The sequence below is a fragment of the Salmo salar genome, chromosome ssa16, assembly GCF_905237065.1.
Source record: "Salmo salar chromosome ssa16, Ssal_v3.1, whole genome shotgun sequence".
Classification (NCBI taxonomy): Eukaryota; Metazoa; Chordata; class Actinopteri; order Salmoniformes; family Salmonidae; genus Salmo; species Salmo salar.
In genome coordinates, this window is record NC_059457.1 from 27,348,907 (window position 1) to 27,374,747 (window position 25,841).

Consider the following 25,841-nt stretch of genomic DNA (forward strand, 5'->3'; position numbering starts at 1 on the left):
CCCGTCATCTCTTCCTTCTGCTAAATCCTTCTCCCTACTGTCTCCTGATTCTGCCTCCTCGACCCTTCTCTCCTCCCTTTCCGCATTCTATGACTCGCACTGTCCCCTCTCCTCCTGCTACGTAGCTGAGTGACTCAATGTGAGTTTACAGAACAGGGCTGCAGGCAGCTGAGCGAAAATGGAGGAAAACTAAACTTCCGGAGGATTTATTATCCTTCACTCCCTCCTCTCTTATCTTCTCTTCCTCTGTATCCACTGCCAAAGCCACTTAAAATCACTTAAAATGTCAAGCTTCTGTCTCTAACCCTAGGAAACTGTGCCACCTTCTCCTCCCTCCTTAATCCTCTGACGTCAAAAACAGCAGCTGGGTCTTTTATGGGGGGGTAATCCATAAGCAATTTTCAGGGATGCGTGGCCTATTAGGGGTGTGGCTTTTAGATAGTTATTGTTGGCCACCCATGTGAGTAAATGTCATTCCTGTTCATCATATTAAGTTTGTACACTGCAAAAGTAAATTCCCCTTGAAATATATATATATATATATTGCACTTTACATATTTTGATATAACATTTATAACATTATTATTTAGATATTGTAACAAAGTGGTAACTATCCCAACATTTGAATATGCATAGGCTCTTGAGGAAATCCTACACTTTTGTAAAGCTACAAAAGTGTCAGTGTTCTGCATATTTCAAGACATGGCATTTAGGGGTGCGGTGAGATACCCAATGGGTTGGACCATACTTTTCTCGTCAATCATTTTGAAAAATGTTTTACTTAAAAACTGGAAATCGAATGATCCTCCATCGTTAAGACAGTGGATGAATCAAATGCATTCTTATTATAATTATAATAATGTGGGCTAGAGAAAAACGAAATAGTCAAATTTGAAGTCATATGGCATAAGTATTACGAGGACCGTCAACATCCAATGGATGAAAAATGAGAAAAAAAATGTTATGAAAGAAACAAGATGGGTATGAATAGAGTGGGAACATGTGGGTCTGAGCAAGTAGGATGTCAATGTTTGCTGAAATGTATGCATGTCTGATTTGGTGTTTTTGTCTTTATTCGTCTTTTGTCTTTATGTTGAAGGTTGATGTTGTGTATTGATATTCTAGTTTTGTCCCTTTTAGGGCACCTGTAACCCCCCCTTGCTTACCTACGTTGAAATGCTTGGAATGTTCTTCCTGTGAAACGCATTAAACAATGCCCACGTTCATTTCTACTCCCGTCTCATGCCCTGTCCTTATATTAGTTGTGTAAGTAATACAGTGTGCTTTTCAACAAAACTTGGGAATTAAGTCCCAACCATATGTTGTGTATAGTTTAGTGGATCCATGTTGGTGAAATGGGAATTAAGTCCCAACCATACTTCATGTATAGTTTAGTGGATCTATGTTTGTGAAATGTTAAGTTGTCTATTGTTTTGTCTATGTTTGTATTGACTCTGTAGGAGAGGCCTTTAGAGAGGCCTGGGAGAGACCTGGGACTTGGAGATACCTTTAGCGAGGCCTGGGAGAAGCTTGGGAGAGGCCTTTAGTGAGGCCTGGGAGAAGCTTGGGGACAGACTGGAAAACACTGATCATGTGTCTGCTGGGATGTACCAGAGTGCTGTCAGTTTTTAGGCTTGAATATGAACTAAAATGTGCTGACAAGGTATTGAATTAGAGATTATCATTTAACCTTTCTCTACCATGTCTAAGAGCTCAGGCAGAATCGAGCTAAACTTGTTATGAAAATGATTTTGGATTATGCTTGCCAGCTCAAGCAGCAGTGCATTATTTAATATCTGCAAATCCAGCTGGGATATCAAGATACCACTCACAACAAGACAAAAGTGCACATTAACCAATCACATTGTAGATTGTATGGGCCGCTTTATAGACCCCGCAATCGATACATTTTGGCTTAGCCATAGCCAATGGAAACAGTGACAGTGACAGCTTGAGCTTCTGAAGAGGCAAGAATTCCATTCAATGAGTTCCAACCCCATTCACACTTGCAGGCTCCATGATCACTGTAGCATGAAAGCACAAACACCACAAGAGAGAAATTAGAGAAAAATGTAATTTTTACAATTAGTTGTTCTTTAGCCTATAAAAGTTGAGTGAGACACAAAAACATCTGACAATGAGAACACCATTGTGGGGGAGAGGGGAACTAGGAAACTGGGTCAGGGGGACAGTGGGAAAGGATTGGGGGTAGTAGTGGTTTAAGTGGGATAAGTCACATAATCACCAGCATTCTCCAATAACATTCAGGGAATAAATAATCTTATCTTATCCTCTGTTACACTGTGAGCAGCTACATTTTGTCCATTGTTGGGGCTTCTACATTACAATGGGATATCCTGAATGAAGTGATCTCACATTTTGGCAGTGTTACTGGGGAGTCACCGTAGCAACAGCTGAGACCCTGGCTGACTGTGGCACCATGTTTAAATGTAAACCCCCTTTCCCCCTGCCTGCCGTATCACCAAGGAGACAGCCCCCAGGACAGGCTGTGCAGCACCCTCTTGGGAAAATGTTCCCAAACATTTCATTCCTGCAAGGAGGGGAGGGTGTACTCCCAAAGCTTCTTTTTACAGTGCCGTTCCTGCATGGAATGATCTATCATCCAATATTGTCTCACCACATGCACAGATGGAAGATCTAATGGCTACTGGATTCTTCAGTGCTAGTTACAGTAAAGACCCCACATTTGCAAGATCTTTCATTTGTGTTGATAAGATCTCAGCATGACATTGATTGAGAAGCTGAGCACAAGAGAAAAAAGATCTCAGAATAAAATCCTAATATTAAAGTGTAACCTCAGTTTCCCTTAATCAAATTATCTGTATGGCAGTTCTGAAAGGATCCAACCTCCTCACACTGTATATTTCGGGTTTTTTCTTGTCTTTCCAAGATGGCGTAGCAGTCGGGCATCTGTTTTGTTTGTATTGTCCCGTCCCGTGTATATATCGTTTTCTTCGTATATGTTTCATACATATTTTTTACATTTTTTATCAAAATTTCCATCTACGGACTGAACATACTCTCCTGCAACCCACATCACCCAATGTGGTATGGATCTGCTATTTTTTATACTTTAGAACCGGAACCCCCATCAGTAGCTAGCCAGCTAACTAGCCACTAGCTAGTAGTCAGTTAGCCCCTTCTAGCGGTCATCACCGTTAACTCGGACATCAGTCAGCCTCAGCCCAGCCAATTCCTGCCAGTCTGCACAGCGCGATATCAATCCAGAGCATATCGGACTGCTTTTTCTCTACCACATCTCCGGATTCCTACCGCAAGCTCTGAACCTTTACTCCGGATCATAGCAGCTAGCTAGCTGCTACCCGAGTGGCTACTCCTGGCTAACGTCTCTGTCCCGAAGCAAGCACCAGTTAGCCTGGCGCTAGCCTCAAGCTAGGACCATCTCCCGGCTACCCGAAGAGATCCATCAGACAATTCCTGGGTTTCAATACCTCTTTTGCCAATTGGCTTGGACCCTTTGCTGCCGACACGATGCCCCGCCGATCCATCACGACTGGTCTGCCGACGTAATCGCACAAGGAGGTTTCAACAGGCACTTCCGTTGCGATGTCCCCCTGAGGCCCATCTGCTAGCCTGCTAGCCCCAGCCTGCTAGCTGTCTGAATCGCCGTGTCTCCAGCTCGCCTAGCTACTCACCGGACCCTATGATCACTGGCTACACATGCCTCTCCCTAATGTCAATATACCTTGTCTATTGCTGTTTTGGTTAGTGATTTTGTCTTATTTCACTGTAGAGCCTCCAGCCCTGCTCAATATGCCTTAGCTAGCCCTTTTGTTCCAACCCCACACATGCGGTGACCTCACATGGCTTAAATGGTGCTTCTAGAGACAAAACCTCTCTCATTGTCACTCAATGCCTGGCTTTACCTCCACTGTACTCACATCCTACCATACCCTTGTCTGTATATTATGCCTTGAATCTATTCCTCCGCATCCAGAAATCTGCTCCTTTTACTCTCTGTTCAGAACGCACTAGACGACCAGTTCCTATAGCCTTTAGCCATACTCTTATTCTACTCCTCCTCTGTTCCTCTGGTGATGTAGAGGGTAACCCAGGTCCTGCAGCCCCCAGCATCACTCCCATTCCCCAGGTGCTCTCATTCATTGACTTCTGTAACTGTAAAAGCCTTGGTTTCATACATGTTAACATTAGAAGCCTCCTTCCTAAGTTTGTTTTATATACTGCTTTACCACAGTCCGCCAACCCGGATGTCCTAGCCGTGTCTGAATCCTGGCTTAGGAAGGCAACAAAAAATCCTGAAATTTCCATCCCTAACAATAACATTTTCCGACAAGATAGAACTGCCAAAGGAGCGGAGTTGCAATCTACTGCAGAGATAGCCTGCAGAGTTCTGTCATACTATCCAGGTCTGTGTCCAAACAATTCGAGCTTCTACTTTTAAAAATCCACCTTTCCAGAAACAAGTCTCTCACCGTTGCCGCTTGTTATAGACCCCCCTCAGCCCCCAGCTGTGCCCTAGACACCATATGTGAATTGATCGCCCCCCATCTATCTTCAGAGTTCGCACTGTTAGGTGACCTAAACTGGGACATGCTTAACACCCCGCCCATCCTACAATCTAAGCTAGTTGACCTCAATCTCACACAAATTATCAAAGAACCTACCAGGTACAACCCTAAATCCGTAACCATGGGCACCCTCTTAGATATCATCCTGACCAACTTGCCCTCTAAATACACCTCTTCTGTCTTCAACCAGGATCTCAGTGATCACTGCCTTATTTCCTGCGTGCGTAATGGGTCCACGGTCAAACGACCACCCCTCATCACTGTCAAACGCTCCCTAAAACACTTCAGCGAGCAGGCCTTTCTAATCGACCTGGCCCGGGCATCCTGGAAGGATATTGACCTCATCCCATCAGTAGAAGATGCCTGGTTGCTCTTCAAAAGTGCTTTCCTCACCATCTTAAATAAGCATGCCCCATTAACATGTTATGGCTAGGGGGCAGTATTTTCACGGCTGGATAAAAAAACGTACCCGATTTAATCTGGTTACTACTCCTGCCCAGTAACTAGAATATGCATATAATTATTGGCTTTGGATAGAAAACACCTTAAAGTTTCTAAAACTGTTTGAATGGTGTCTGTGAGTATAACAGAACTCATATGGCAGGCAAAAACCTGAGAAGAGTTCATTGAGGAAGTGGCCTGTCTGACAAGGTGTCGTTCTTTTTGTCTCTGTTTATTGAAGAGTGAGGATCTTAGCTGTCCCGTGACACTTCCTACGGCTGCCATAGATTCTCAGAAGGCGGCAAAACGCTGAATCGTGGCTTTGCAGGCTCTGGCTGAAACAAAGTAGCGCGTTTGGGTAGTGGCTGGTTACAGTACTGTGAGACTCAGGCTTGTGCCCGCGTCGACCGAAAGCTTTGTTTTCTTTCCTCTGTTTAGCTAAATGGACATTCCCGGTCGGAATATTATCGCTTTTTTACGAGAAAAATGGCATAAAAATGGATTTTAAACAGCGGTTGACATGCTTCGAAGTACGGTAATGGAATATTTAGATTTTTTTGGTCACGAATTGCGCCATGCGCACGACCCTTCTTTACCATTCGGATAGTGTCTGGAACGCACAAACAAAACGCCACTATTCGGATATAACGATGGATTATTTTGGACCAAACCAACATTTGTTATTGAAGTAGCAGTCCTGGGAGTGCATTCTGACGAAGACAACAAAAGGTAATCAAACTTTTATAATAGTAAATCTGATATTGGTGAGTGCTAAACTTGCCGGGTGTCTAAATAGCTAGCCCGTGATGCCTGGGCTATGTACTTAGAATATTGCAAAATGTGCTTTCACCAAAAAGCTATTTTAAAATCGGACATATCGAGTGCATAGAGGAGTTCTGTATCTATAATTCTTAAAATAATTGTTATGCTTTTTGTGAACGTTTATCGTGAGTAATTTAGTAAATTGTTAGCAAATACCCCGGAAGTTTGCGGGGGTATGCTAGTTCTGAACGTCACATGCTAATGTAAAAAGCTGTTTTTTGATATAAATATGAACTTGATTGAACAAAACATGCATGTATTGTATAACATAATGTCCTAGGTGTGTCATCTGATGAAGATCATCAATGGTTAGTGCTGCATTTAGCTGTCTTCTGGGTTTTTGTGACATTATATGCTAGCTTGAAAAATGGGTGTCTGATTATTTCTGGCTTGGTACTCTGCTGACATAATCTAATGTTTTGCTTTCGCTGTAAAGCCTTTTTGAAATCGGACAGTGTGGTTAGATAAAGGAGAGTCTTGTCTTTAAAATGCTGTGAAATAGTCATATGTTTGAAAAATTTTCGTTTTTGTATTTTTGAGGAATTTGTAATTCGCGCCACGCCTATCATTGGATATTGGAGCAGGTGTTCCGCTAGCGGAACGTCTAGATGTAAGAGGTTAATAACCTCTCTGGGAAATGTGGGACGCTACCCCGCCAGTGAAATAGCAGAGCGCCAAATTCAAAACAACAAAAATCTCATAATTCAAATTTCTCACACATACAAGTATTATACACCATTTTAAAGATAGACTTCTCGTTAATCCAACCACAGTGTCCAATTTCAAAAAGGCTTTACGGCAAAAGCATTAGATTATGTTAGGACAGCACCTAGATAAGAAAAAACACACAGCCATTTTCCACGCAAGGAGAGGCGTCACAAAAACCAGAAATACAGCTAAAATTAATCACTAACCTTTGATGATCTTCATCAGATGGCACTCATAGGACTCCATGTTACACAATACATGTATGTTTTGCTCGATAAAGTTCATATTTATATCCCAAAACCTCATTTTACATTGGTGTGTAATGTTCAGAAATGTTTTGCCTCCAAAACTGCTGGTGAATGAGCACATCAATTTACAGTAATACTCATCATAAACTTTGATAAAAGATACAAGTGTTATGCAAAGAATTATAGATAAACTCATCCTTAAGGAGATGTTTTATCATAAATATTCAATAATATTCCAACCGGACAATTCCTTTGTCTTTAGAATTGAAAGGAAAGGCAGCTCGCTCTCACGGCCGCACGCATGATTGAGCTCATGCCAATTTTCCAGACACCTGACTGAATCAGCTCTTATTCGCTTCCCATTCACAGTAGAAGCCTGAAACAATGTTCTAAAGACTGTTGACATCTAGTGGAAGCCTTAGGAAGTGCAATATGACCCCACAGATACTGTATATTGGATAGGCAATCACTTGAAAAACTACAAACCTCAGATTTCCCACTTCCTGGTTGGATTTTTTCTCAGGTTTTTGCCTGCCATATGAGTTCTGTTATACTCACAGTCATCATTCAAACAGTTTTAGAAACTTCAGAGTGTTTTCTATCCCGATCTACTAATTATATGCATATTCACCCCAGACTTGACTGCCCTTGACAAGCACAAAAACATCCTGTGACGTTCTGCATTAGCATCGAATAGACCCCGCGATATGCAACTTTTCAGGGAAGTCAGGAACCAATATACTCAGTCAGTTAGGAAAGCTAAGGCTAAGTTTTTCAAACAGAAATTTGCTTCCTGTAGCACTAATTCCAAAAAGTATTGGGGTACTGTAAAGTCCATGGAGAATAAGAGCACCTCCTCCCAGCTGCCCACTGCACTGAGGATAGGAAATACCATCACCACCGATAAATCTACGATAATCGATAATTTCAATAAGCATTTTTCTACTGCTGGCCATGCTTTCCACCTGGCTACCCCTACCCCGGCCAACATCTCAGCACGCCCTGCAGCAACCTGCCCAAGCCCCCCACCCCCACTTCTCCTTTACCCAAATTCAGACAGCTGATGTTCTGAAAGAGCTGCAAAATCTGGATCCCTACAAATCAGCTGAGCTACACAATCTGGGCCCTCTCTTTCTAAAATTATCTCCCGAAATACTAGCCTATTCAACCTCTCTTTCGTATCGTCTGAGATTCCCAAAGATTGGAAAGCTGCCGCGGTCATCTCCCTCTTCAAAGGGGGAGACACTCTAGACCCAAACTGTTATAGAGCTATATCCATCATGCCCTGCCTTTCTAAAATCTTTGAAAGCCAAGTTAACAAACAGATCACGGACCATTTCAAATCCCACCGTACTTTCTCCGCTATGCAATCTGGTTTCCGAGCTGGTCATGGGTGCACCTCAGCCACGCTCAAGGTCCTAAACGATATCATAACCGCCATCGATAAAATACAGTACTGTGCAGCCGTCTTCATCAACCTGGCCAAGGCTTTCGACTCTGTCAATCACCACATTCTTATCGGCAGACTCAATAGCCTTGGCTTCTCAAATGACTGCCTCGCCTGGTTCACCAACTACTTCTCAGATAGAGTTCAATGTGTCAAATCGGAGGGCCTGTTGTCCGGACCTCTGGCAGTCTCTATGGCGGTGCCACAGGGTTCAATTCTCGGGCCAACTCTTTTCCCTGTATATATCAATGATGTCGCTCTTGCTGCTGGTGATTCTCTGATCCACCTCTACGCAGATGACACCATTCTGTATACATCTGGCCCTTCTTTGGACACTGTGCTACAAAACCTCCAAACGAGCTTCAACGCCATACAACACTCATTCCGTGGCCTCCAACTGCTTTTAAATGCTTGTAAAACTAAGTGCATGCTCTTCAACCGATTGCTGCCCGCACCCTCCCGTCCGACTAGCATCACTACTCTTGACCATTCTGACCTAGAATATGTGGACAACTACAAATACCTAGGTGTCTGGTTAGACTGTAAACTCTCCTTCCAGACTCACATTAAACATCTCCAATCCAAAATTAAATCTGGAATCGGCTTCCTATTTCGCAACAAAGCCTCCTTCACTCATGCCACCAAACATACCCTCGTAAAACTGACCATCCTTGACTTCGGCGATGTAATTTACAAAATAGCCTCAAACACTCTACTCAGCAAACTGGATGTAGTCTATGACAGTGCCATCCGTTTTGTCACCAAAGCCCCATATACTACCCACCACTACGACTTGTATGCTCTCGTTGGCTGGCCCTCACTACATATTCGTCGCCAAACCCACTGGCTCCAGGTAATCTATAAGTCTTTGCTAGGTAAAGCCCCGCCTTATCTCAGCTCACTGGTCACCATAGCAACACGCAACATAGCACGCACTCCAACTGGTCATCCCCAAAGCCAACACTTCCTTTGGCCGCCTTTCCTTCCAGTTGTCTGCTGCCAACGACTGGAACGAATTGCAAAAATCACTGAAGCTGGAGTCTTATATCTCCATCTCTAACTTTAAGCATCAGCTGTCAGAGCAGCTTACCGATCTCTGTACCTGTACACAGTCAATCTGTAAATAGCACACCCAACTACCTCATCCCCATATTATTACTTACCCTCTTGGTCTTTTGCACCCCAGTATCTCTACTTGCACATCATCATCTGCACATCTATCACTCCAGTAATAATGCTTAATTGTAATTATTTTGCCTCTATGGCCTATTTATTGCCTACCTCCCTACTCTTCTACATTTGCACACACTGTACAAAGATTTAAAAATATATATATATTGTGTTATTGACTGTATGTTTGTTTATGTGTAACTCTGTGTTGTTGTTTTTGTCGCACTGCTTTTCTTTATCTTGGCCAGGTCGCAGTTGTAAATGAGAACTTGTGCTCAACTTGCCTACCTCATTAAATTAATGTGAAATAAAAATTAATTAAAATTAATGTTGGAAGGTATGCAGCAGTATTGACAACCATCTGGGCATTCATCAAATCACCAATTAAATGTAAGAATAAAACACAAATTAACAATAAACAACACATTGGGATTCCTGGAAATGACATGTTTCTTCCTCTAATTAGAGAAAAATAATTGACTCAAGCACTGAATTTATCACACATGCTTTCTTAACTAAACTGTGACTAAATTCTCTATGAACGCTATCATCAAAATGTAAGTATTCTGATATGATTTTAAAGTGTATTCTACTTTCATTCTATAAAAAGAAATAAAGCTTCTTAAAAAGCCAAATAATGCTGGCCAGCTATTGTCAGGAGTACCCCCCACACGCATGCACACACACATTTAATAAATACATTAGCCTGCACACACTCCCTGGACTGTGTTGAATGTACTTGTCCTGTACATATTCAACACAATCTATTGCACATCTTGGTATTTACACCATTGACAGGCAAGAAGCTGCACCTTCTCAGGATGAAACACACCATTGCTGTATTTTGAACAATAATTGCTCCTTCCCGCCTTAACTTTGTGGTTATTTATGGGCTTAGCTGGTAAAAAGTCTGTAAATGCAGCGGTGCAACAAGCACTCAAGGCTTTCGTGTCACCATGCAGCTTTACCTAGGGGCTTGACAAAATGTTTAAAAGTATAGCAAACACATAATAAACAACCTGAGCAAAGAAGTCCCATTCAGAATCTTAAATAATATATTGGACATATATTGAATGTTTAAGTCTTGCTTAAGACCTGAAGACACTGCTTTGATTGCAGCTGAATAAAGTGCCTTCATTCTGTGCCCTTCTAAATTCTACCTCAACACTATTTATTTTATTTTACTTTATTTAACTAGGCAAGTCAGTTAAGAACAAATTCAATGACTGCCTAGGAACAGTAGGTCAGTAGGTTAACTGCCTTGTTCAGGGGCAGAACGACAGATTTTTACCTTGTCAGCTCAGGGATTTGATCTTGCAACTTGCTCCTAGTCCAACGCTCTACCCACTAGGAGACCTGCCTCCCCACTAAGACTAGCTCCATCTGGACAACTATTCTGCAGGGGTATGTCTTTACCAGCAAACAACTTTTGAGAGACACTTCTCAACTCCTATTCAACTCATCATCTACTCAGAAATAAAAGGTGTTCTTGGATAAAAACAACCACACATAGACAGAGATAGCTATTGGTTTACATTAGAAACGCACCTGCAACACACCAACACAAATTCGTTTTTTTGGAATAACAAACAACTTGGAGCCTACTTTCACCTCCCCTCTATCATATACAGGGCAAGTAACCCCCACTCCCGGTTAGTCAGCTCAAAGTGTAAAATTAAACACAGCACCCTTTCAACTGTAAATTCAACAAACAAGGTTGGTGAACAAACAGCACACTCCCTGAATAGAGAAGCACTCTGGAAGATCACTCTTAACGAAAGGGAAAGGGGGATACCTAGTCAGTTGTACAACTGAATGCATTCAACTGAAATGTGTCTTGTGCATTTATGTAATTACTGTGACTTTCCATGTACACACTTTACACATTCAGCTCTCTACTATACCATTTTGAATTCTCTCTTGTGCAGAATCACTGCAGCCTGGCTGCTGTGGCCTGTAAGGTATTCAACTGTGACCTAGAGATGTGAGGAGCCTCTAAATTCCCAACCATCACCGGTGCTGCAATACTGCATTAGAGAGCGGAAGAGGCCTGGGGCAAGCGGGATGGCAGCGACTTCCATCAAACTACAGGGGTGTATAATGTTGAGCACTCACTTTCTTATCGCACAAATATAGAGGAAAGATCCAGAATTCATTGAAGTAAAACTTTAAAGTCATGGATTATAGCTGTAAAAAAATATGAAGACAGATACAGGATACCATTTTTATGTCTCTGTGTCCAGTATGAAGGATATTAGAGGTAGTTCCACAAGCCAATGCTAACTGTTGTTAGTGCAATGACTGGAAGTCTATGGGAATATGCTAGCATAAGGACTTTCTCCTCCCTGGTTTTGGCATTACAATTTCTGAAGCTGATGATATTGATGATGACATTCAGAACACAGGAATAGCTACCAGAACTCAAGGCTGTAATGGCCCACCTGTGCTGTGTGGATGTCAGAGGAAGGAGGCCAGCCTGCACCAGAGGTAACCCTGAATATGGAGCAGTTAAACAGTTTAGGGAAGAGATCAGAGTGTAATGAAAACAGGTCCACAGGGGATTGAATCGCAGCACATAGTGGGAACAGGATATGAGCAAAAGTAAGTAAGCGAGCGAGAGAAAGGACCTCAACATGACAGCAGGACACATGCCCAGGCCGTGAGCAGAGCAACAGGCCCATCCCCCACTATTACACCCGCCCAAGCCCCATCCTGCGACCTAAGAGGTATGTATCAGATGCTCAACATGCTCTGCTCACACCTACTGTGATGGTCCAGGCCTAAACCACACAGAAACACTAGATACCATTGAACACAAAGCTTTTACTATCTCATCCTGGAATATACAGGGTTTCAGGTTAAATTGAATTTAGGCCTTGGCCTAAAGAGCAGGAAGCCAGACTTCATCAAAGAAATTGGAAATACCGACATTGTCATCCTACAAGAAACATGGTATAAAGGAGACGGACCCACTGGTTTCCCTCTAGGTTACAGAGAGCTGGTAGTCCCATCCACCAAACTACCAGGTGTGAAACAGGGAAGAGACTAATTTGGTATAGAGCTAATTTGGTACAGAGCAGACCTAACCCACTCTATTAAATTAGTCGAAACAGGAACATTTTACATCTGGCTAGAAATTAGTAAGGAAATTATCTGAACAGAGAAAGATGTCCTCATGTGTGCTACCTATATCCCCCCAATAGAATCCCTATACTTTAACAATGACAGCTTCTCCATCTTAGAGGGGGAGATCAATCATTTCCAGGCCCAGGGACATGTACTAGTCTGTGGTGACCTTAATGCCAGAACTGGACAAGAATCTGACACCCTCAGCACACAGGTGGACAAACACCTACCTGGAGGTGACAACATTCCCTTCCCCATATGCCCCCGTAGACACAACTACTACGACTTAACCAACAAAAATGGGTCACAACTCCTGCAGCTCTGTCAGACGCTGGGTATGTACATAGTCAATGGTAGGCTTCAAGGGGACTCCTACGGTAGGTACAACTATAGTTCATCTCTTGGCAGTAGTACTGTAGACTAATTTATCACTGACCTCAACCCAGAGTCTCTTAGAGTGTTCACAGTCAGTCCACTGACACCCCTATCAGATCACAGCAAAACCCCACTCTACTTGAACAGAGCTATGCTCAATCACGAGGCATCAAAGCCAAAGGAACTTAATAATATAATGAAATGCTATAGATGGAAGGAAAGTAAATGTGGAAATCTACCAAAAAACAAATAGGCAACAACAAATGTAATCATTAATAGACAATTTCCTAGACAAAATGTTTCACTGTAATAGTGAAGGTGTAAACATGGCAGTATAAAACCTAAACAATATATATGACCTGTTCCCACTAACAGCATCTACCCCCAGCTTCCCAATCAAATCTAAAAATGTAAAGCAGACAACGACAAATGGTTTGATGAAGAATGCAAAAACCTAATTAAGAAATTGAGAAACCTATCCAACCAAAAACATAGAGACCCTGAAATCCTGAGCCTACGCCTTCACTATGGTGAATCACTAAAACAATACAGAAATACACTACGGAAAAAGAAGGAACAGCACGTCAGAAATCAGCTCAATGTAATTGAATAATCCATAGAATCTAACCACTTCTGGTGTCACGGATCCCCCCGGTACTGCTGCTCATTCCGTTCACCAGCTCCGGAGGTCTACATCATCGGCCTTCTAGGCATCACAGAACTGGATTCATTGCAGAAAGAATCCCTTGTATCTCGCTGGCGCGCACCTCAAAACGCAGGATGGTTGCCAGCACGCTGTCCATGGTGCTGCCGAGTCTGGAAAGACAGTCATCGTGATGCTGGACTGTCCCTACGATGGTCGATAGCTCAGTCTTTCCTGCTGTCTCCATTTATGAGGTCGGTTATTCTGTCACGATGTCTAATGATTGGAGACAGGCGCAGGAATACGTAATATGGGGTTTTATTTACTCCACCCAAACAAAAGAGCGAGGTGTAAACCTCAAAATAATACACAGGACGAGACCCGTAAAACAAGTGTACAATAACACGCAGTATGGAAGCCGATACAACAGCACAGGTACTCACAGGACCAACAGACATGGTAACAATAACCGACAAGGACACTGGGGAACAGAGTGCACATATATACACATACTAATCAGGGGGAATGGGAACCAGGTGTCCGGGGTTGGTGGTAATGACAGTCTGGGGTTGGTGGTAATGAATCTAGTTCAGTGACGCCTAGAAGGCCGGTGATGTAGACCTCCGGAGCTGGTGCACGGAATGAGCAGCAGTACTGGGGGGATCCGTGACATCTGGGAAAATTGGAAAACTCTAAACAAACAACAACATGAAGAGTTATCTATCCAAAACGGAGATGTATGGATAAACCACTTCTCCAATCTTTTTGGCAATATAACAAAGAACAAAGAGCAAAAACATATACATGTTCAAATACATCCTCGTCATTCACATAAAGAAAAGACGGCGATACAGGGGGCGCAGATCCGGGTGCCTTGTGAGAATTCGCCGGCAAGTGGATAACACGCCTCGACCATCCGTTTTATTGGCCAACGTGCAGCTCAGTAGTGGTAACAGTCCAGTACATCACTATACTAGGCGATGTCAGAGGAAGGCCCAAATAATTGTCAAAGACTCCAGTCACCCAAATCATAGACTGTTCTCTCTGCTATCGCACGGCAAGCGGTACCAGAGCGTTATGTCTAGGTCCAAAAGGCTCCTTAACAGCATCTACCCCCAAGCCATCAGACTGCTGAAAAATTTATCAAATGGCCACTCGGACTATTTGCATTGATACCCCCCCTCCCCCCACAGCTACTCACTGTTTATTATCTATGCATAGTCACTTTACCCCTACCTACATGTAGAAATTACCTTAATCATGGAAAGAGCAGGTGTTCCTAATGTTTTGTACACTCTGTGTATATCTCCACCAGAGACACCTCCGTGCACCAAAAATTGAAATATTTTCAGCAAAGTAACAGAAACCAGGACTGTAGCTTTTACATTTCATTACATCATAGAGGTATCCCTAAATCTTTGTAATTTTTACTTCTAGAAGATTTGTTCAATGTCTCAATGTGTTAAAAAAAGTAGTAGGAGCCCTCTAGGGATTTCCTCAGTCCAGGAGACAGCTCTTCCCAATAACTTCTGAGGAATGATGATCCACAGGTGAACACACACACACACACACACACACACACACACACACACACACACACACACACACACACACACACACACACACACTAATGGATTCTGATCGACCCTCTCCCCTGCCTTTATTTCAGGCTGAAGATAAAACGAAGGAAACATCAAAGCAAGACTAGCAGCATGGAAACAAAAGAAAAAGAGCCAGCCCCTTACTCCTGTCTTCCCTTCAAGGAAATCCATTCCACCTTACTTTGTTCAAAACATGACATTGTATTTGTATTATTAGGTCTACAATACAGTGAACTATACTGTATAAAGCTCATAACAGTTGCAGTAAACACATTTATATTGAATAACAATAAAATGACATTTGAGGAATAGGCTATAATGTAAGGCAGTGTGTCAATTGGGTAGCTCAACACCAACCATTTAAAATAGGCTACTAAAATCATTCCGATCCCAATTAAAAAGGAAATGCATTTTAGCAGTATGGATGGCTGACTTAGGACCATGTGGACTGTCACGTCCTGACCAGTAAAGGGGTTATTTGTTATTGTAGTTTGGTCAGGACGTGGCAGGGGGTGTTTGTTTTATGTGGTTCGGGGTTTGTTGGGCTATGGTATTATGTAAGAGGGGTGTTTGTTTAGAGTGTTCCGGGGTTTTTGGTCTATGTTCTAGGTTAGTGTTTTTCTATGTTCAGTCTAGTTTTCTACTTCTATGTTTAGGGTTTGTTGATTGACCTTCAATTGGAGGCAGCTGTTCCTCGTTGCCTCTGATTGAAGGTCCTATGTATAGGGGTGTTTTTGTAATGGGATTTGTGGGTAGTTGTCTCCTGTTTTGTCTGTGCACATGACATGACATGACATGACATGACATGACATGACTGTTAGTGGCGGTCGTTGTTTTGTATACGTGATTTGTTTGTTTTTCCTTCTTTTTATTTAATAAAGAAGATGAGTATAAACGTTCCCGCTGCACCTTGGTCCAATCCTTACGACGCCCGTTACATGGACACCTGGGAGCGGGAGGGAAGGCTGTTTGTATGGCTGGCTTTATGGAGAGCTCATCGACTTTTTCTCAAAACAGTGCAGAGGTAAAGATGGCTGTAGTAGATGGCTTTGGTAACTGCTGTTTGACTTGACGTGAAACTAAACTAGAGTTTTAATCTCAGTGCTGAGCTAGTACGTACCAACTAATTATTGTATGACGTGTTTGTAGAATGATAAGTCCCCTATTGACTGAAGGTCATTTCCATGTAACAGGACCCATGAGAACCAATGAAGTTCATAGGAGCATGTCAAATCTGGTGTGAAATGAAAGCTGTGTCTATATTTTTGAGAAATTAAGGCATATATACATTTTTCAACCGTGTTCTATCCTAAATATTAGGAATAAGCAAAGGCTTTGATTTCTGATAAAACAGATGGAAAAGGGGCCGTAAAACGTATTAAAAGGTATTAGAAATACATCAAAACACAATCATTTAGAAGACCCCTGCCAACTAATTGCAACACTTATATTTCATTTTGGAGAAATTATTTGCCTTGTGTAAGTTTAAGAAATATTGCCATGTGACTTGAAATTCCGTTTTCAAAAACCCACATATCTTTAAGATATTTCCTAATTTCTCTCCCTCAAGAGGAGGGAGCGTTGAGGAAGCTACTCTGAAAATACAGAATACTTTACCAAGCTACCAATTACTTCACACTAGAAGAAGTTAAGCTATACTAAAGGTACCCTTAAGAAAAATATAATTACTTAACTAAAGTTATTTTGAAAAAGTAGTTCACTACATCCAGACTACTTCGTAAAAAATTATCATATATAAATCTGAAATGTCGTAGACTACAAATTGCAAGTACAGATCACTTTGTTAACAGAATGTGTAATTTAGCATATTAAACACAAAAACTACGTTTCAAGTAAGAATTAGGCAGTTCTGATGCTGAAAAAGAAAGGAAATTATTACCTACTTCACCCATATTTAATTTTTGCAACAAAAAAAACAATTGTTCAACTACCACTAAGAAACTGTAAAATGTTGGTAAATTACTAGTTGAACTACATGTAGTTCACTACTGGGAGGGAGGATAATGAAATAAAACACAGAATTAACAAGTTAAGGTAGACCTACCAATTAGTGATAGTGTTTTTACTGATATCTGTTTGGTTATGAATTATTAAGTGACTAAAACTCTAAATCTTTTCCCAAATTGGTAACGTAGCGTCCGAAAAATCAGTGACGGAATTACTGCAATTTAATTGGCTACAATGGAAAATCATAGTAGTCACAAACCATAGTTGGTTCACCTGCTACAGTTCTCCCTTCCACTGGCATACTGTTACATTCAACTCATAACTGTTTTCTTTCTCTTTCTGTCGTATGGTGGTCAAAGCAAGTGTGAAAACAGTCTGGACAACCCTTCCCTCTCTCTCTTCCTCTATCTCCAGTTAATGTCACCTCTCCCTGCTCTTACTGACACCTACTCAGGAGCCCCCTCTCATGAGCCCCCTTTCCATTTACTGTAACCAGCATCCTTACCCATTGAGTACAGACTGACACCGGACGTCCATGGATGTTGAAAAGTAATCCACAGATGTCGTTTTTGGTACGGTTCCGGCCTTGATTTGGCCCAAACATAGAGGTCCATGATTGGTTCAGATTTGGTCCGGAAATCTGAACCAATCATAGACGTCTATAGTTGTCACAAGTGTGGAGAGCTCAGTACAGTACAGTAGAGCACTGTAGAGTAAAGTAGAGTACAGTAAAGTAAAAAGTGTTAAGCAGAGTAAAGTACAGTATTGCACTGTACAATAGAGTAGAATAGAGTACAGTTCAGTAGAGCACACTAGAATTGAGTACACTATAATGTACTGAACTATACTGTAATTTACTGTACTCTACTGTACTGAACTATACTCTACTGTTCTGTGTTGTGCTGTACTGTAAAGTATTCCACTGTACTCTACTATGCTGTACTTTGATGTTCAAACTTGTGAAACATAGACATCTATGATTGGTTCAGATTTGGTCCAGGACGGACCAACCAAATTTGGTCTTGTTTGGGTGTGGAGCTCATTAAAATAATAGCCAGTGTGTAGAATAATACTGAGATATGCAAAGGAGGAAATTGCATATTTATACCGTTGTGTACCTATTCGGGACACATCACCATGAAGTGAATGACACTCATATCCATAAATACTGTATGGATTTCTGTGTAGTACAGATCAGGGAGTCATGATGAAATTCCGTAAACGTAATTCTGTTACTGGATGTGAATCCACTTCACTTAATGTAGTTCAAAAACCAAAATAAATGTTTTCAAAGTCAAGGTCTCATGTCATAGCTAGTCTCGCGTTGCCATACCTTTAAAAGCCTGGTTTATGACGAGACTATGTCATATACAGTTGAAGTCGGAAGTTTACATACACCTTAGCCAAATACATTTAAACTCAGTTTTTCACAATTCCTGACATTTAATCCTAGTAAAAATGCCCCTGTCTTAGGTCAGTTAGGATCACCATTTTATTTTAAGAATGTGAAATGTCAGAATAATAGTAGAGAGAATGATTTATTTCAGCGTTCATTTCTTTCATCACATTCCCAGTGGGTCAGATGTTTACATACACTCAATTAGTATTAGTAGCATTGCCTTTAAATTGTTTAACTTGGGTCAAACATTTCAGGTAGCCTTCCACAAACTTCCCACAATAAGTTGGGTTAATTTTGGCTCATTCCTCCTGACAGAGCTGGTGTAACTGAGTCAGGTTTGTAGGCCTCCTTGCTCGCACGTGCTTTTTCAGTTCTGACCACAAATGTTCTACAGGATTGAGGTCAGGGATTTGTGATGGCCACTCCAATACCTTGACTTTATTGTCCTTAAGTCATTTTGCCACAACTATGGAAGTATGCTTGGGGTCATTGTCCATTTGGAAGACCCAGTTGCGACCAAGCTTTAACTTCCTGACTGATGTCTTGAGATGTTGCCTCAATATATCCACATCATTTCCCTTCCTCATGATGCCATCTATTTTGTGAAGTGCACCAGTCCCTCCTGCAGAAAAGCACCCCCACAACATGATGCTGCTACCCCTGTGCTTCAGAGTTGGGATGGTGTTCTTTGGCTTGCAAGCCTCCCCCTTTTGCCTCCAAACATAACGATGGTCATTATGGCCAAACAGTTCTATTTTTGTTTCATCAGACCAGAGGACATTTCTCCAAAAAGTACGATCTTTGTCCCCATGTGCAGTTGCAAACCGTAGTCTGGCTTTTTTTTATGGCGGTTTTGGAGCAGTGTCTTCTTCCTTGCTGAGCGGCCTTTCAGCTTATGTCGATGTCGGACTCGTTTAACTGTGGATATAGATAATTTTGTACCTGTTTCCTCCAGCATCTTCACAAGGTCCTTTGCTGTTGTTCTGGGATTGATTTGCACTTTTCGCACCAAAGTACATTCATCTCTAGGAGACAGAACGCGTCTCCTTCCTGAGCGGTATGACGGCTGCGTGGTCTTTTTTTCTGAGGTTTTGTTTTGGCTGATTTATTTTGATTTTCCCATGATGTCAAGGAAGGAGGCACTGAGTTTGAAGGTAGGCCTTGAAATACATCCACAGGTACACCTCCAATTGACTCAAATGATGTCAATTAGCCTATCAGAAGCTTCTAAAGCCATGATATCATTTTCTGGAATTTCCCAAGCTGTTTAAAGGCAGTCAACTTAGTGTATGTAAACTTCTGACCCACTGGAATTGTGATTAAGTGAAATAATCTGTCTGTAAACAATTGTTGGAAAAATTACTTGTGTCATACACAAAGTAAATGTCCTAACTGACTTGCCAAAACTATAGTTTGTTAACAAGAAATTTGTGGAGTGGTTGAAAAACAAGTTTTAATGACTCCAAGCTAAGTGTATGTAAACTTCCAAATTCAACTGTATGACACCCCATTCTTTCTGTAGACATCTTTGAATCTTAATTCGGAGAAGATATTTTTTTGAAAAACATGGTCACAAAAAACGGAGGGAGTTTTAACAAAAAAATTCTGTTACCAAAATTGGCATTTTCACAGTTCTCCCAGTGAATGTGTTTTTTTTTTTTTAATGTTCACTACAAATTGTTACAAGTAGTCCTTGTGCATAGAGTTTTATGGTTTGTTACATTTTCAAATCAATGTTTTTATTTTGGCATATCGTGGAATTGCCCTGAGGTAAATTAAGCTACAGGAAAAAGGTGATAATGTTACGATCGTCTGAAGAACTGGACCAAGGTGCAGCGTGGTAGGCGTACATTTTACTTTTGATAAAAATGACACCGGAAAATACAACAACGAACGTAAAGCTATATGCAGTGCAGAAAGCAACTACACACAAACAAGATCCCACCATCACAGGTGGGAAAAAGGGCTGCCTAAGTATGATCCCCAATCAGAGACAACGATAAACAGCTGCCTCTGATTGGGAACCATACTAGGCCAACAAAGAAATAGAAACCTAGATATGCCCACCCAAGTCACACCCTGACCTAACAAAATAGAGAATAAAAAGGCTTTAAGGTCAGGGCGTGACAGTACCCCCCCTCCCCTCCAAAGGTGCGGACTCCAGCAGCAAACCTGAACCTATAGGGGAGGGTCCGGGTGGGCATCTCCTCTCGGTGCAGACCGTCGCTGGAGGCTCTGGACTGCAGACCGTCGCTGGAAGCTTCGGGCCATGGATCATCACTGGAGGCTTCGGTCATGGATCATCACTGGAGGCTTCGGGCCATGGATCATCACTGGAGGCTTCGGGCCATGGATCATCACTGGAGGCTTCGGGCCATGGATCATCACTGGAGGCTTCGGGCCATGGATCATCACTGGAGGCTTCGGGCCATGGATCATCACTGGAGGCTTCGGGCCATGGATCACCACTGGAGGCTTCGGGCCATGGATCACCACTGGAGGCTTCGCGCCATGGATCACCACTGGAGGCTTCGCGCCATGGATCACCACTGGAGGCTTCGGGCCATGGATCACCACTGGAGGCTTCGTGCCATGGATCATCACTGGAGGCTTCGGGCCAGGGACCGTCGCTGGAGGCCGAGTGCGTGGAACTGGCACAGGACGCACCGGGCTGGAGAGACGCACTGGAGGCCGGGTGTGTGGAGCTGGCACAACGCGTCCTGGCTGGATACCCACTTTAGCTCGGTAAGTGTGGAGAGCTGGCACAGGACGCACTGGACTGTTAAGGCGCACTGGAGGCATAGTGCATTGAGCCGGCGCAGGATACATTGGCCGTGGAGGCGGACTGGAGGTCTGGAGCGTAGAGCTGTCACAACGCGTCCTGCCTGAATACCCCCTATAGCACGGCAAGTGCGGGGAGCTGGCACAGGCCGCGCTGGGTTGTGCTGGCGAACTGGGGATACCGTGCGTAGAGCTGGCGCAGGATATCCTGGGCCGAGGAGACGCACTGGAGACCAGGACCGCTGAGCCGGAACAATCTGTCCTGGACAGATACTCACCCTAGCACGGCAACATGGTATCTGAACCGTGACCAACTCCTCATCGTAATTATAGGGAGTTGGTTCTTGTTCCCACCTTTGCTCCGCTCGCCACCCCGTGTGCCCCCCCCCCACAAAAAAATGTAGGCTGCCTATTGGGCTTCCGTCGTCTCCTTGATCCCTATTTTCCTCGCTGTTCCTCTCTCGCTGCCTTTGTCTGCTCCCATGAAAGGCAATTCTTTCCGGGCCTGGATCTCTTCCCACGTCCAGGATCCCTTACCGTCCAGGATCCCTTACCGTCCAGGATATCCTCCCATGTCCAGGATGTCGGCTCCTCCTGGCCACGCTGCTTGGTCCTTTGGTGGTGGGATCTTCTGTTATGTCCGTTGTTGGAATGAGACCAAGGTGCAGCGTGGTAGGCGTGCATTTTACTTTTAATAAAAATGACACCAGAAAAAACAACAAAATACAACAACGAACATAAAGCTATATGCAGTGCAGAAAGCAACTACACACAAACAAGATCCCACCATCACAGGTGGGGAAAAGGGCTGCCTAAGTATGATCCCCAATCAGAGTCAACGATAAACAGCGGCCTCTGATTGGGAACCATACTAGGCCAACAAAGAAATAGAAACCTATATATGCCCACCCAAGTCAGACCCTGACCTAACAAAATAGAGAATAAAAAAGGCTCTAAGGTCAGATAATGCGTGACAGATAATGGCTAGAGTAATGTTGCTTGTTTTTGCTGTACTCTAAATAGCATTTTAGAGCTTTTAAATTGTAAAAAATTCAGTAAATGAGCTTCAATTTTAAATATATATATATATTATGTTGGGGGGGTTACCCCTGATGTAAGGCTGATGATAAGAATGTAAACCAGGGAAACCGCGACTTCAGTGTTAGACTCAATGTTTATTATGAGACTGAGTGGTACACAATTTATACAGGACAAAATAATAAAGTGCGCCAAGAGTGTGGCTCCTTCTTTCGCTTCAAACTCAAGCATTACCCATGAACCTTTGCTCTTCTCCCAAGAGCCAGAATAACATTTCAGAGTCCCACCTTTATAAACGCACAATAAAGGTCTCACAATAACATAGACCTCTATTGTAAGTATTGATTTTGTTGACAAATTCATATATAACTTGACAGTGATGGGATTATCTCCTCTGAATTAATTTGAATTGTTACAGCTAGATTGTAACTCTGTTAAATCTAGATTGTAACACAGTTACAGCTTCATTGTAACTCTCACTGTCAGATGAATTACTCTATAAAAACGATAAGTATAGACATTGGAAATACAATGCTGCTCAAAGCCTATAAAATCAAGTGTTCGAAAGGTTGTTGATCACTTTTCAAACTTCCAGCGCTCATGGTGAATAATAACAATACCAGTAGGCTATTTGTCTGTGATAAACCATTTCCTTTTTTGCCATGTCTTGATCAGTCACAAAAACATCGATAAGGTCCTGAGCATTCAGTCTATTCGTCGGACGACGAAACTATCGATATTTGCATCAAGTCTAATGGCATATGGTAATAAAATGTGTCGGAAAACAAATGATTCACACAACAATAGATTCAGACGGTGACTATAGCGGGATGCAGGCACTTGCGCGCTTTTCTTCCAATGAGAGACAATTTCACCACTTGATATTCTCTGCTGATGGCATATAAACAATTATTGTCTGAATATAGTAAGTGACTGACCTGAATTGTGCAGGTATATTCCGTATCATCCAGGAGTCTGACGGTGCAGTCGTATTCTCTATCCAGATTCCGGATACTGCCACTCATTATTCGGCTCAACATCTTTTCACAGAATTGCTGGTCTGCGTCTAGGACCAGAGCAATAATCTGAACACAGCATAGAAGTAGGCTAATGTCACATTGAATGACTACATTTTCCGATCAACCAGACGAGCAGCAGCTGAAGATTGTAATGCCAAGACACAGCGCATTGTCTATCCCATGAAGTGAACACAACACAGACACGAGCCACAGTGCGGAATCATTGAAAGGATGCCCGCATCCAGATCCAGCAGCAATTCACCCTTGTGTACCCGTAATCGAAAGATGGGTGACCATTCACCACTCACTGCTTGCAACTTGAGCTAGAGGGCGGATCCCTTAGAGTAAACTGACGTCAATGAGAACCAACGGGGAGAGATTTCTACAAAATGGGCAATATAGCCCTTAGTATAAACAGAATATTTTTTTTCATCCTTTCATTTTCTTAAACCACCAATTGGCACTAGACGGTAAAAATGTGGGATTTTCAGTCTTCTCTGAAACCCATGTTTATAAATGTTTACGACAGGCAAGGCCTCTTTCATGTGTGAAGAGCAAACGGATGAGGGATTGTCTGAAGTTTCAGTCCCTATTTGACAAAATGTTAAAAACATTTGTTTTAAATGCATGAGGAAAAAGTCGTCAAGAGAACATCATGCTATTCAATGGCCAGTAGGCCTACAGGCATGCTGCATCTATAGCCTATAGGCCACAGTCAGATCAATAGGCTATCACAATAAAGCAGTTGAGTAGACTTGATAGACAATGGTTGTCGGCAACAATAATAGTGTATTGCATATTCACAAGGGTAAGATTTTCTTTCCCAATTGCAGTGACGAGTTAACCTATAGTCAGAGCAGTCATGAAACTTTCATATAGGCGACGGTATGTGCATGAAACTATATAAAACAATTAAACATTGTGGGGGTTAACAATAGTAAAAAACAAGACAATAAACAGGGCTGCAGGGGGCTCTTCTCATAATTAGGCCCAATAGGTTAGCCGGACTAAATCATATACAATTTGCGGGCAGGTATGAAGACAGGTTTTTATGTAGCCTACCATTCCGAATATGATAGTTTCATTCAATATTATTTGAATGACATACATTTAAAAAAGATGGCTTTTCACACAGTCTCAGGACAACAACAGCACAGCAACACAATATATCGACGAGACGCTTTCACCCCCTAGTGGACATATAACACAATTCTTATATGAATAACACTCCAGCCGATTTGGTAGCTTCGCTGTGTTCGGGAATATTGGTTCGACAACGCAATGACTGAACAAGGATAATGTATCATATACATTGGAGCTTTTAAATTTGTCAAATAATAAGCATAAGGACAAAATTATACCCTTATGCCGTGACATTGTGTTTGCAATGCCGTGACCCGGATTCGAACCGGGGTTGCTGCGGCCACAACGCAGAGTACTAACCACTATACGATCACGGCGAGCTACCAGGGCTTGTACAGAATGGGAGATATTGGGCTTATAACCTAACAAGCGGCGATACATTCAACTACAGGTAGCTATTTCAATTGATCAATATATGGTTAGAAAACGTATTCTTGATCAGGTTGAACCTTTCTGTATTTTATATTCATTTCAAATTTCGAATGATATGTTTAGTAAACTATTCAGATATACTGAATCTGAAGTCGTTTAGAACTAGCCTAGCTAACGTTGGATACTGACGCCTGTCCATAATCAGTAGCTAGGTACCTAAGTTAGCTAGCTAATTTCTTTATTTTTGCTTGGGAAATTTCAACTGGAATTGTAAATGTTCAATGTAATTAGCTAGCTAATATCCTCTGGTTTTTCATCTGCTCATCATGCTTGCTTATGTTTGTGTTAGCCTTATTTGTCTTCTGATGTGTTATTTTTTCTTTCAATCAATGGAATTGTAGACATGTTAAAATGTTTAATAGGCTATACAGTGGCATGCGAAAGTATTCACCCCCTTGGCATTTTTCCTATTCAAGGGCTTTATTGGCATGGGAAACATATGTTAACATTGCCAAAGCAAGTGAAATAGATAATAAACAAAAGTCAAATAAACAATAAAAATTAACAGTAGACATTACACTCACAAAAGTTCCAAAATAATAAAGACATTTCAAGTGCCATATTATGTCAATATACAGTGTTGTAGCGATGTGCACATAGTTAAAGTACAAAAGGGAAAATAAATAAACTTAAATATGGGTTGTATTTACAATGGTTAGGAAATGCAGCTCAGCTTCCACCTCATTTTGTGGGCAGTATGCACATAGCCTGTCTTCTCTTGAGAGCCAGGTCTGCCTATGGCGCCCTTTCTCAATAGCAAGGCTATGCTCACTGAGTCTGTACATAGTCAAAGTTTTCCTTAAATTTGGGTCAGTCACAGTGGTCAGGTATTCTGCCACTGTGTACTCTCTGTTTAGGGCCAAATAGCATTCTCTCTCTCTCTCTCGTCCACTGAGTCGTTGGGACCGC

The 25,841-nt window shown here is 42.2% G+C and overlaps 1 protein-coding gene and 1 non-coding gene across 4 annotated transcripts in view; both read right to left on the bottom strand.

The window, feature by feature from the left end:
- LOC106573489 (FERM domain-containing protein 5) overlaps positions 1-23,648 on the bottom strand; it is a 122,386-nt gene extending 98,738 nt beyond the window's left edge. For all 3 annotated transcript variants that reach the window (XM_014148577.2, XM_014148576.2, XM_014148575.2), the window contains exon 1: positions 23,277-23,648. In XM_014148577.2, the coding sequence (XP_014004052.1) occupies positions 23,277-23,378 (102 nt within the window). In that variant the 5' untranslated portion in view covers positions 23,379-23,648. The remainder of the gene's footprint in view (positions 1-23,276) is intronic.
- Positions 23,649-24,745: 1,097 nt separating this feature from the next.
- On the bottom strand, positions 24,746-24,817 carry trnah-gug (transfer RNA histidin (anticodon GUG)). The gene has a single exon. It is a non-coding gene; the product is annotated as a tRNA-His (tRNA).
- Between the last annotated feature and the right edge of the window lie 1,024 nt (positions 24,818-25,841).